The 12,047-nt window shown below is 37.4% G+C and overlaps 1 protein-coding gene across 1 annotated transcript; it reads left to right on the top strand.

The window, feature by feature from the left end:
- Positions 1–6,252: 6,252 nt before the first annotated feature.
- LOC148425808 (FXYD domain-containing ion transport regulator 11-like) lies at positions 6,253–11,953 on the top strand. Its single transcript, XM_088409577.1, has 7 exons — positions 6,253–6,310; positions 7,306–7,356; positions 7,592–7,624; positions 8,328–8,342; positions 8,561–8,635; positions 11,464–11,488; positions 11,594–11,953. Exons 1-7 carry the CDS (start codon positions 6,253–6,255, stop codon positions 11,622–11,624), a joined length of 288 nt encoding a protein of 95 aa, XP_088265703.1. The 3' UTR covers positions 11,625–11,953.
- Positions 11,954–12,047: the final 94 nt, after the last annotated feature.

The raw sequence follows: 12,047 nt of genomic DNA, 5'->3' as shown, positions 1-12,047 counted from the left end.
ACCATTACATTAATCCGACGACTAACTGTGACAAGACTACAACTTAAATACACAAGACTCTAATTACAAAACAACGCGAAACAGCTGGGAGAGAACAAGAGGCAGGGGAAGCTGATTGGGTGAGACGCAAGGGCAGGAACACACAGGCGACAGGTGGACAAAATCAAACTAAAGGACAGCTAGGCGAGGCACACGCACAGGAGAGACTATTCAAACTAAATGGCTAAACAACCCAAAATCTCTCCAAATAAACCCATAGCAGAACGAAACCCAGGTAGAACGTGACATATGTCTCTTCAAGCAAGCTTTAGAATACACTACTACTAAGGTACTACGAGCTTCTGCTGGGAACATTGAACAGGACCACCTGTTAGAAAGAGTGTTAAGTCGCATCTCCAGGAGAATTTCACTCACGTCACGGGGAATTGGGGGTTATGAGTCCCGGTGGCAGATGTTCCATGCCTCCATTGCTGAGGCAGCCGAACGGATCTTTGGCCAATAAGGTGATCCATGCTCGTCATGTCGGCTATCCCCCAAACTGTTGATGGACACCAGTTTTAAGGCTTGTATGGTTAAAACATGCAAACTCCCAACACAAGAAGGCTGGAATTCAAATAGGCGCTCATGACCTATGAAGACATGAAGCTAGCTGGTCGACCACCATGCCGTCAACCAACCCATCCATCCATGTTCTGTTGTCATTGATGTAATGTACAACATATAACAGTGATATGCAACATGTGTTTGACTTTAGGTGGTCAACCTCCATGTCGTCAACCTACCCATCTATCATCCATTCATCCTTCCATTTTTATTGTGATTGATAAATATATGTCGTAGTAATATATAATATGTATCTTTGCCTCAAGGTGGTCAACCAGCTTGCCGTCAACCTTCTCATCCATCCATCCATCTTCTATCGTCTTGGATAAATATATGCCATAGTAATGTAGTAATATGTCTGCCTCATTCGTTGTAAGGGTAATACATTATCACACAGATTTGTTCTGAATTAGCAGTGCTAAGGAATGGATGATAAACAATGAAAATATAGCCACTGTTATTTGATCTTTTTTTTATCCATCATTTGTTTTGAGACCTATGCAAGACATACTCATGCATATCAGCGGGAGAAAATTCTCTCTCCTATTTTAGTTTATACAACAGAGGTAGCATGCAGCAACATGTTGGTTCAGCTGCTTCCCTTAAATGTGTTTCTTTGTCTTGAATGGACAAGAATAAGTGGTTAATATTCTCTATAATACCTCGGATTTAGAACAGTTGATTGGGTTTCACACAGTGTCAGTTAAACCTGTTCTAAGCCTTTCATTAGTTACACTGTTGAGACAATTACTACCATGACAGCGCACATCTATGTCAGCGCATGTGGCGTGTGCACTTGAGTAACATAATAATAATAATAAAAATAACAATGAGGCGACACAGTGGAAGACTGGCTAGCATGTCCACCACACAGTGTAAAAGGTTGTGCATGCGCTTCCGCCTCACATTCCAGCGGTCATGGGTTTCCTTTCGGCTCTGGCCTTCCTGTGTGGATTTTGTATGTTCTCCCTGTGCCTGTGTGAGTTTTCTTTGGATACTATGGTTTCCTTCCTTGTTCCAAAAACATGATTGAATACAACATCACATTCATTATGTGTAACAACCCCCACATAGCCACATTTTTTATTTTTATGTGATCTCCTTCTTACACATATTTTTCCATGGAACCTGCAAATGAGTTTTAATATTTTGGGGTTTTTCACTCATTGCAGTCAGCATTGGTCCATATTTCCTAAACAATACAGTACGCTATTTTGTTATCATGGATTGCTCTGTGAATAGAAGGTGTGTGTTTGGGTGGTGGCTGCATGTTCAATTGACATTTCACATTGGCTGTTGGAGGAGGAGGTGGTGATGGAGGAGGCATGTCAAGTGGATGTGGAGAATAACCTACCTGGATCATCTAAGCCAATCTATGGGAAAATGTTAGCAACTAGGGAGAACTTGCATAATGCGGGTACTTAACAAAGTATGCGAGGATTATTTTTCAATTATATATTCATGTGTTTCTATGTATTTGATGCACACCAACAGGCTAATGGTAGTCAACACAACATAACACAAAACCAATTCTTCTACGTAGGCCAACTTCCAAGTAAACACACCAAATACCGTAACTCCCCAAATATAAGACGCATCCTTAATTTTGGGGTCAAATTCTGGTGTTTTCTGTTGTAGCAGTTGTTTAATCTTCTAATCACAACGCGACTCATTTTCTGTTTCCGTGTATAAGACGCACCAACACTTTGACAACAATGTTACAATCATGGCAAAACAGAATAAATCTCATCATGTACATTTTTCATATTTTCTTGTGTTCATATCCGTAAGTTATATATTTGTTGCGTTAATTTAAGCGTGTTTCAAATTTCCCACATTGTGTCAGTGAACGCCTTGCACCTGTGATGGTGAATGTGCTTGAAGCTGTTGTTTTTCCTTTTCCTCGTATCCGCAGTATCCGTGTTTCACCATGTTTATGATCATGTGAATATGCCAAAAGACTGCAAATGATAAACCAGTCAGTGGGAATTGATTTGAATCAGCTCAAGACATAATAACTCATTCCTCTCAGTTTTAGTAATATTACTGTGTGTGAACAAAGATGGACTCGAATATTGGTTCACTCAGCTCGCTTCTTTTATTAAAAATAAGGGCGTAGCAACCTCAGGTAATACGAGCTGCTGTTAGCTGCAGCAGGCACTTGAACAAAAAACTAACATCCCCCTCCTAGCTGACAGGCATTTGAACGACCATTTGACATCCCCCTCCTCTAGCGCATTCCATTACGGTAGTTACTGTATGTAAAAATAAGGCCGATATAAGAATGCACATCTGTTCATCAAAACTCTGCTTATGTGGCTGACATCAATCTTCCTCGAATGGTCTCAAAAAAAAATTGAATTTTTAAGTTACCATTTGGAGAATGTACGCATACTTTTGGCCTTCATTTTTGGGAAAAAAAAAGTGCATCTGATATTTGGGGAATTACAGTAGTGCATTGCTGTCAATGACGACTCCATTATCCTAAATTATTGCCATCAAAACACCATTCATATTATTACCAAAAAACACACATACACACACACACATTAAATCGCTGATCAAGGACATTAATAACATTAATAACATTATATATATATATATATATATATATATATATATATATATATATATATATATATATATATATATATATATATATTGTAGCTAAGAATGACTAGCTGCTAATGTTAGGACAAAACATATGGTAAATTCAAATACGATCAGACATTTCAAACTCAGACAGAAAAAAAGATGATGTATACATTAAACATGAATGACTAATATAATGATAATAAGCATAATAATTATAATATCTTAATCATCATCATGTTAATGTAATTATTACTGCCTAATCAATCCTCATTTTACCTATGAAAACTGGTGAGTCCCCGGGGACTTGCAATACTAAAATTGCATTTTTAGAAATGGGGCGGAAAGATCCCAGAATCTTTGCCAGGACAGACAAGTCCACGGTGCAATTTTCTGTGAAATAAATGTGAATGGTTTAAAAATTTGGAGCACAACTTGATGAGAGGGAAAAATGTTTTTCCTCCTAAAGGAAGACCATTTGAGAACCACTGCACTATCCAAAGCAGTGTTGTCAAACTCGTTTAAGATTGCAGGCACATGGAGGAAAAGCTATTCCAATAAAATCATGGCATACATTAATATAACTTTAAAACAACAACTTCAAGTTGTCATGTGTGGTTGGGGTGTGTTGTTTCTTTGGGTTTTGTTCATGTAACTAAGGTCAAGTTTCAAGTTTCGTTTCCCTTTGCATCTGAGTTTGCTGTCAGTGTCTCATTAGTTTGATCTTGTCCACCTGCCTATTTACCTGCCTTCCTTGCCTTCCAATCAGCTTCCCCTGTCTGTCATCTCTCCCCAGCTGTGTCGTGTCTTCTCGTTTATTATGTTGTCTATTTAAGTTCCCAGTTTGCATTCAGTTCTTGTCGGGTCATTGTTTATTTTACATGCTGCCTGGTCCTTCTCACTAGCATTACCTACCTGCTGCCTCGCCCGAGCTGACTTGTGGTCACTCAGCTCCTCGTCCTCAATTTCCCTGTTTTGCCCCCACCTGCCTGTAAGTTTGTTTCTGTTCTGAGTGTTTCTGTTGTACTTCATATTTTTTCACATTGCCATTCCTGTTCAGTTTTGTTTTTTTGTTTTTTTTATTAAATGATCTTTTGAACCTTAAACCTATCAGCCTCAGAATTTATTGGTTCCACCCTTCCCACACTCCTCATCAACATGCCTCGAGATCACGACACAAGTTTTTTTTTTTTTTTTAAATACTGTATAAAACAAGTACAACATGACTTAATCATAAAATATGAACATTACTATTGATCATAAAACCTTTTCAAAATATTAATTTAAAAAAAATTTTACTTCACAAAATCATCTTGCGGTCCAGATTAAATCCAGAAGAGTGTAACACCCCTGATCCAGACGCTCTGTCAACTCAGACAATTTTAATGCGGTGTTCTCAAAATGATCATTGTTTTATGCTGTTGAAACTTTCTGCAAATTCCCACGACAGCGCCTACAACAAATGAATATGGTTGTCTTGACACAAGGAATAACGTGAGCTACTTTAGAAGACAGACTTGCGATGCGTACCTAGCTAGGACTTCAATGACTCCATTCTTTGCTGCCGCACGCAAATAACTTTCTGATATCCATCTCGGAGTTACACTTTCACCCTTGTGCACACATCGTATCTATGTGGGACCTTTTCGATGATTTTTCTTTTCGATGGAGAAAGCATTGGGGAAAAAAAAACACTAGGGAGTTGAAACTTCACGCTAATCATATAATCATGTTAAAGTTCAAAATACAACCATGCTGCAAATTCTAAACTGTTGCAGCTTGGCTTACTGAATAATTACAACACATGTTTATGTGTACCAGGTTGAACATACACATACTCATTATAATCCACGTTTTTTCAATGGATGTTAATCCTATGTGTTATATTGCATTTCGTGCTATTTTTGAACCAAGATCTTTAGCGGTGGTTGAGATAGGCCAACAGATAGAAATTTCTCAAATGGCTTGTGTGTAACACTTTTAGACAGTAGGTGACGCCAAAGACTAGTAAATGTTTTGGACCGAGCAGTCTCTTGCTTTACGCTATGCAAAGCGTTTGAGTCAAACCAAGTGTACTCAAACGTGGGCAAGTGGTGTCCAAGCTTGTCTGAGTTGTGCAAGTCTGTATATGTGTGTATTTTTGTGTTGTGCAAGTCTGTATATGTGTGTATTTTTGTGTTAATGTCTAATAGACGCTCTTACAACATAATCATAGAGGGTAATATAGCGCGCACATTTGTTTGCTGTTACTTTTCGCAAGAAAACTCTTTGCCCAGCTGTAAATTATTTTTGTTTTGAAATCATGCACGTTTTGATATATCCTTTTATTCCTGCACAATGAAATTTCAAATAGATGTCACCAATTGTCTCAATGACGGATGGAAAGAATTTGAATCTGGTTATATTATTTTATGTCCAGTTCTCGTAGAAATGTATTTCAACTTGCTTTCGGGGTTCCCCAAGTGACAAAACACACACAGTACCCATTTCTGGATTTTTTTTAAATTAAGTCAATTGTTCACAAAACTGCTCTGCAAAATATATATATATATATATATATATATATATATATATATATATATTCAAACCTTCATTTAACATGACCTGCTTAACAACTATTCCAAAATGTGATGCACTTATGTTTATGGGAAAATACTATCAATGGCCTCTCCAGCCTACTGTAGGACCAAAAGTCACCCCTGCATGTCACACACACGCACACACACAAATATGCACAAACACATGTACTAACACAATAGTTTATACCCCAAACAAAGAGGAGGAGCAGATGCAACAAATTCAGGTGAAACAGAAACAGAAAAAGACTTTTGTCTAGGCTGCAGCTGTGCAACATTGAAAGAGCACCTCAGTACTCTTCTGTTCAGGTAAGATAAGGTGTAAAATAGTTGCTTTTAGCATTAAGGGTCATGCTTTGTTGTTATTGACTAAAAGATGATAATTTTATCCTAATCTAAACATTTTCAATATTGACAAAACGATGAAAATTAAAAATAAGTGTTGGTGTTAATTGTGTTTTTCAATCTTTGTTTGGTACACATGAGACTGAAAGGTCAAAATTCTGTGGCCTTCACCAATGTCATGCTAGAAGATAACTGTGACCTTCGGATAGAGGTCATAAAGGAAGATGACTACAAAAAGTTGCAAAACAAGTCTTCACACTATGTTTTCACTCTATGACCATTCCTTGAACTATTCATGCTGAAACAAATATTTTGAGTCACTTTATGATACCCGTTGACTTGCTCATTATTTTAGATTTATATTGTCCACACTTCATTAAATGGAATGTGCTGAAAGACTTTCAGTGCTTTTCAAGGTCAATTGGAGGTGAGTCTCTAAAATGTTTCACTCGAACATCAAATGTTTGCAAATGCAATACATACATTTTGTCAATAAAATGTTGTTAGATTTTGAAAATATATGTACTTGGTTGTTTTAAACTAGTACAGCAAAGACCCTAACCCCAACCCTAGCAATATGAATATGCATGTTTATGTATACTGTACATACAATATTTTTGTAACTTACCTGCTGTATAGATTGAGTGGTTCAAAACTACAGCTCCATTTTGTACTATTTATTTATTTATCAAATGTATTTATTTATATTTTATATTTTGCGTGTTTGTTTGATTGGCTGTGATTTTCTGTGTGTGCATGCGTACGTCTGTGCGCATGTGTTTGTGTGTCTGTGTGTATACTTGTGTGTATTTGTGTGTGTGTGTGTGTGTGTGTGTGTGTGTCTTTGGAGAACTGGAATGAAAGTTGACTGGAAACTTTACTGTTTATTCTCCAAACACACAGTATGCATCCCTGCTGACGGGATTCTGACCTCTCACACCAAAAGGACATGCGTCGTGAGGAGAGGGAGAAGGGAGTGTGTATGCGTGTTTGGGTGCATGTGTGTGTGTGTACATGTAGGTAGGTGTGTGTGTGTGTGTGTGTGTGTGTGTGTGCGTGTGTGTGTGTGTGTGCGTGCATGTCTGCGCTTGCGTTCATGCATGCGCATGAACAAGGCCAAAGTCATGAGAACAAAATCATGTGTCCTATTCAGTTTCACAGTCATGTTTTTTTTTCTCTCTCATTTCAGTTTTAACAGTGTTGAAGATGGGAAATCTTACACTTCTAAGTGTGATAGCAGGTAAAGTGAAAAATGCATCTTAAACAAGCTATAATTTACCAAAACTACGTGTAATCCATTTTCTCTCATATAATTATTGAGCAGATATTCCTACCTTTCACAATGAATTAATAATATGAACATAATTATAAAAATTTATAATACTAATTAAGAATACTAAAGAGCTAATCAAGAAAACTAAAGAGCTAGCAGGAAATTCCATGAATAACATATTTTCTGTTTTCTCTTCTTGTAGTTCTTGTCACACTCTTCACTGAAACTGAAGCAAGTAAGGCAAAAACTCGGCCTTAATTAGTTTGTCTGAGGGTAATTCTATGAACAAACTAATTTGTGAAGAAAATTAATGCTTCTGATGTACTGAGTTTTGCTGAAATGTGCCCATTTTGAAGTGTGAAATTTCAGACACAATTTTATCGACTACTTGTGCATCACATCAACCACACGACAACAAGCTGATGTTTCAAAGCGGCTCAGTGGCGCAGTGAATAGCATGTCCGCCTCACAGTGCGAGGGACCCGAGTTTGAATCCAGCTGGCTTTGGCATTCTAAAGTGGAGTTTGCATGTTCTCCCCGACTCCTCCTCCCACAGTCCAAAACATGCATGGCAGGTGAATTGGACATAGAAAATTGTCCTTAGGTGTGATTGGGTGCATGCATTATTGCTCGTGTCCTCGTGCCCTGCAATTGGCTGGCAACCAGTTCTGGGTGTCTCCCACCTACTGCACAAAGCCAGCTGGGATAGGCACCAGTGAGTCTGTAACTCCTGTGAGGATAAGCGGCTCTAGAAAATGCATGGGTGTTTCAAAATAAACAAAAAAAAGTCAACATTGTGTGTCACTGAAAATGAGAACTGAATGGTTTCTATTTCTTACCCTGTGCATAGAGAACCTTCATACAAAAACGGTGTCAGACAGCATAATTTTGATTGTGACTGTTTTCTGTCTCCGTTGTTCTTGTGTTTTGCTCTATAGGTGCATTTGTTTATAGTAAGTACACTTCATTTTCATCTATTGTAAGGCTTCATGGTGTGCTACATTTCCATAATTATAATGTTCCTTTTGGGAATGAGGTCTGCTTTTGTGCATAACACAAAAATAAAACATATGTTCATGTTGTTTAAACTAGATGTCAAAGTATCATTGTTTAAACAACATGTTTGTAAATGTATCAAATTTGTTAAACCTGTGATTTTTTTTTTGGACAGACTATGAAAGGCTTCGAATTGCAGGTCTGATCTTTTCAGGCCTTTTATTCTTTGGAGGACTTGGTGTTTTACTGTGTAAGTGCCATACAAACAGCAATGTAAGCCCGTGTATTACATTGAAACGATTAACTGTTCTTGAGCATCCTTAATCCCTGGGAAAAATTTGCACTCAACTCGGGCTTTTAAAAGTTTTTGATGTGTGATATCAAGGGAAAAGCATAAAAAAAACACTAGGAGACAAAAATATTGCATTGATTGTCAAAACATGTGAACTGTCAATATGATGCCCTGCAGTCTCTTCTACAATTAAATGCTTGCAAACAGGAGGTAAAGAGGTACAGCCTGCATATGTCAAATTTAGCCCATGAGCTCATTTACTGCTATCGAAAGTTGGAAATAGTCAATTTTGGACATATTGAAAATCCAATGTTGTATCATGCATTTTCCCCGATTTTCGCATTAATAATTTCAATGACAACTCTCGAACGGAGCAAAAGAAATTTTTGTGTCAATACCCCAAAACCACTGGTGGGTGCTAGCAGACAACCTATGACATTTGCAAGCCTTTCAATGACTTCATCAAGTGGCTTAGCCTCACTCCCATAATGCAAACTTCTTGCTACGCATTGTGCCACTTTTGTGCCACAATTGACAAAAGGCTTCGATCCAAGAGCAAAACATTGAAGGAAAGCTTTTATTTTGCAGCAAGGGAGAGTTTTATTTCATAACATTATACAGTGGACCCTCGGTTTACGACGTCCTATGTCTATGATGTCGACCACTGTGTTTTTTTTTGGTCCCCTCTTTACGCCATTTTTTTCACGTTACGACAAAAACTCCTCTTCAAACATGGCGGTCAGTGTTGCATGCGTGACTCTGCGAGTCGTTCCGCGCTCATATGTCTATACACGCATCACCACTTACATCACTAAAATGCTGGTCTGCTATTGGTGGGCATCACGTCTCCCAAAGATACTAGTCTGCTATTGGTCGGCGTCACGGTTTCCAAAATGATGGAACGTTAAAGTTTAGTTCGCCTGTGAGTGCATACAAAAACTTAATAGTGCATTTTAGTGCTTAATTCAAACTTGAATTAGTTAGCCATAGGTCTCAAGATTGCTAGTGATGTTAAAGAGAAAAGTAAGAAGATGATTTATATGGAAAGGAAGCTGGAGATAATCAAGAAATACAAAGAAGGGTAAGCTAGCCTAGCCTAGGCTACCCTCAGAATGGAATATGGCCGTAACAAGCTCTAACGTCACTCAAAGGTACATAAATACTTTGTATATTTTTTATTTAGGATGTTATTTAATTATATACGTATAATACGTGTATTATATATATATATATACAGTGATCCCCCCTACTTCGCGGTTAATGGGGGCTGTCAACCCCCCGCGAAGTCTGAAACCCGCGAAGTAGGGTATCAGTTTGTAGATTTCGATGTATGCCTATTTTATTTCCCTTTTCCTATTATTTAACATTACATTATCCTTATTATCATTATTGTATATTCATTAAATAACTACTATTACTTAGTTTGTTGAGAATGTGTTCTCAGGACTGGTTATCTGCACCAAGACTCCGGTGAAAGAGGATGCAAGTCATCACGTTGAAGTTCACATTTATTTTGGCTCATGTATGGTGTATCATGTAGTATCTGTTGAATAATAAATCGGCAACTATCTTAAAGTCAGTCAACTAACATATAAACACTTAATCTATGAATTTACTGTATTTTTAGCCGACATTAGCGAGTTAGCAACAACTAACAACTACTAACTATAAAGTGCAACCTCTACACAAATGAACACATAAACAGAATAAACACTCATCGCTTCCTAAACATAGGCAGTAGCGTTCGTTATCAACATAAATGATAATAAACTATAAATATGAGTTTACGTTGTCATTCACTATGTCACTGTAACGAGCCGAATGACGCACAGAGAACGTAAAACAGGAAACGGAAATGCAACGCGACCCGACGAATTAAAAGCATACATTTCAAAAAAAGATTAAAAAAAAACGTCACGAACTCTAACGCTTGAAGAATTCTTAACATAGTTATTAACTAATCTTACTTCGTTATTTGATTAATACAGTACTGTATAATGAACCTTTGTGCTTTTTTCAATTTTTGTACATTTTTGCACATTTTTGAAATTATTTTTTATTTTTTATTTTGAAATATTTTTTATTTTTCCTGGAAAAATTGCGTACTGAGACCGCTAAGTAGGAGGGATCACTGTATATATATATATATATATATATATATATATATATATGGACCATAAAATATAGGCTACTGCAGCATTCTAGAACTAGTGATTAATGCTCAGCTAACCAGTTTTTTCTCTCGTGTGCGTGCGTGTGTGTGTGTGTGTGTGTGTGTGTGTGTGTGTGTGTGTGTGTGTGTGTGTGTTGTGTGTGTGTGTGTGTGTGTGTGTGTGTGTGTAAATACACATATTTATAGATAAGGCTGAGGCCAAAGAACAGTTTTGGGGGTTGAGAGTGAAAATATACAGTTATGTTTTTAATCCATTTTGACTATGTACTGTATGAACCTTTCAAAGTCATTTGGGGGATAGTAAAGCCAGGTTAGTGAAAAATCACCCAGGGGTTAATTTGAATGATGAATAGCTTTGGAGTTCAAAAGTTTAATTACTGACACGTCACTGCTTTTTATTATCACCTCAATACTGTGGGATGACAAAATGTCACATTTTTATTTGTCACAAACATCTGTAACTGTCTTTTGGTGCTGCTATGAACTTAAAAAAAGATGTTTTATGATGTATCGTTGAATTTTAGTGGAAGGTTGCCACTCTGCAAATGCTTTTCTCAGTATTCCTGCAATAATCTGTGACCATTTATGACCAAATTACCCTGCCTTTTTTCAGACAACAGGTGCTCAAGGGGCTCCAAGTAAGATTAATTTATCTTTCCTTTTTAACCCCCACTGTTCAGTGACTGTGCCGACAAGCTCCCCCAACTCAATTCTCTGTTTTCTTTCTCAACCTCCTATTGTAGGAAAACGGAAGATGACAGCAGTGAAATCTGATATGGAACCTGACAAACCGGTTTCACTGTGGGAAAAGAGCAGACAGAAACGGATTGGCCATATGGAGGGAAGCGTACCATTTTAGGTTGATCCCCATATTTCAGGAGGGGTGGAAACGTTTGCTAAAAAAGTTTGATCTTGTGTTGTCTGTCTAAGGTGCTCTCAAAAGAACAAAGTCATTGTTTTAAATTGTGAAGAGGTAACACCTAAAAAACGTGTAATCATTGCATGGATAAAAAGTACTTAATATTATCTTATTCCCTGTAGTCAAACATTTAAGAGAGAGAAAGCGTTTATCTAATGAAATCAAATAAAATCAGCTTCTACGAGTTTTCATGTTGTTGTTTTTTGTTTTTACATTATTTATTTATTGTCCTCCTGCGGCTATAGAAAATGGATGACTGGGTGGATGGATGTCCAATG

Source organism: Hippichthys cyanospilos, chromosome 3 (genome assembly GCF_059441005.1).
Source record: "Hippichthys cyanospilos isolate Australia breed blue-spotted pipefish chromosome 3, RoL_Hcya_1.0, whole genome shotgun sequence".
NCBI lineage: Eukaryota > Metazoa > Chordata > Actinopteri > Syngnathiformes > Syngnathidae > Hippichthys > Hippichthys cyanospilos.
The sequence above is the reverse complement of the archived record's forward strand: the minus strand, read 5'-3'. Positions and strand labels throughout refer to the sequence as shown.

Bases quoted from the DNA above. Each gene is read 5' to 3' on its own strand.
- LOC148425808 (XM_088409577.1), top strand. From the start codon at position 6,253: ATGAGACTGAAAGGTCAAAATTCTGTGGCCTTCACCAATGTCATGCTA. The intron at 6,311-7,305 runs GTGACCTTCGGA...CTCTCATTTCAG, and splicing joins TGTCATGCTAGAAGATAACT to TTTTAACAGTGTTGAAGATG. The intron at 8,636-11,463 runs GTAAGTGCCATA...GCCTTTTTTCAG, and splicing joins AGGACTTGGTGTTTTACTGT to ACAACAGGTGCTCAAGGGGC.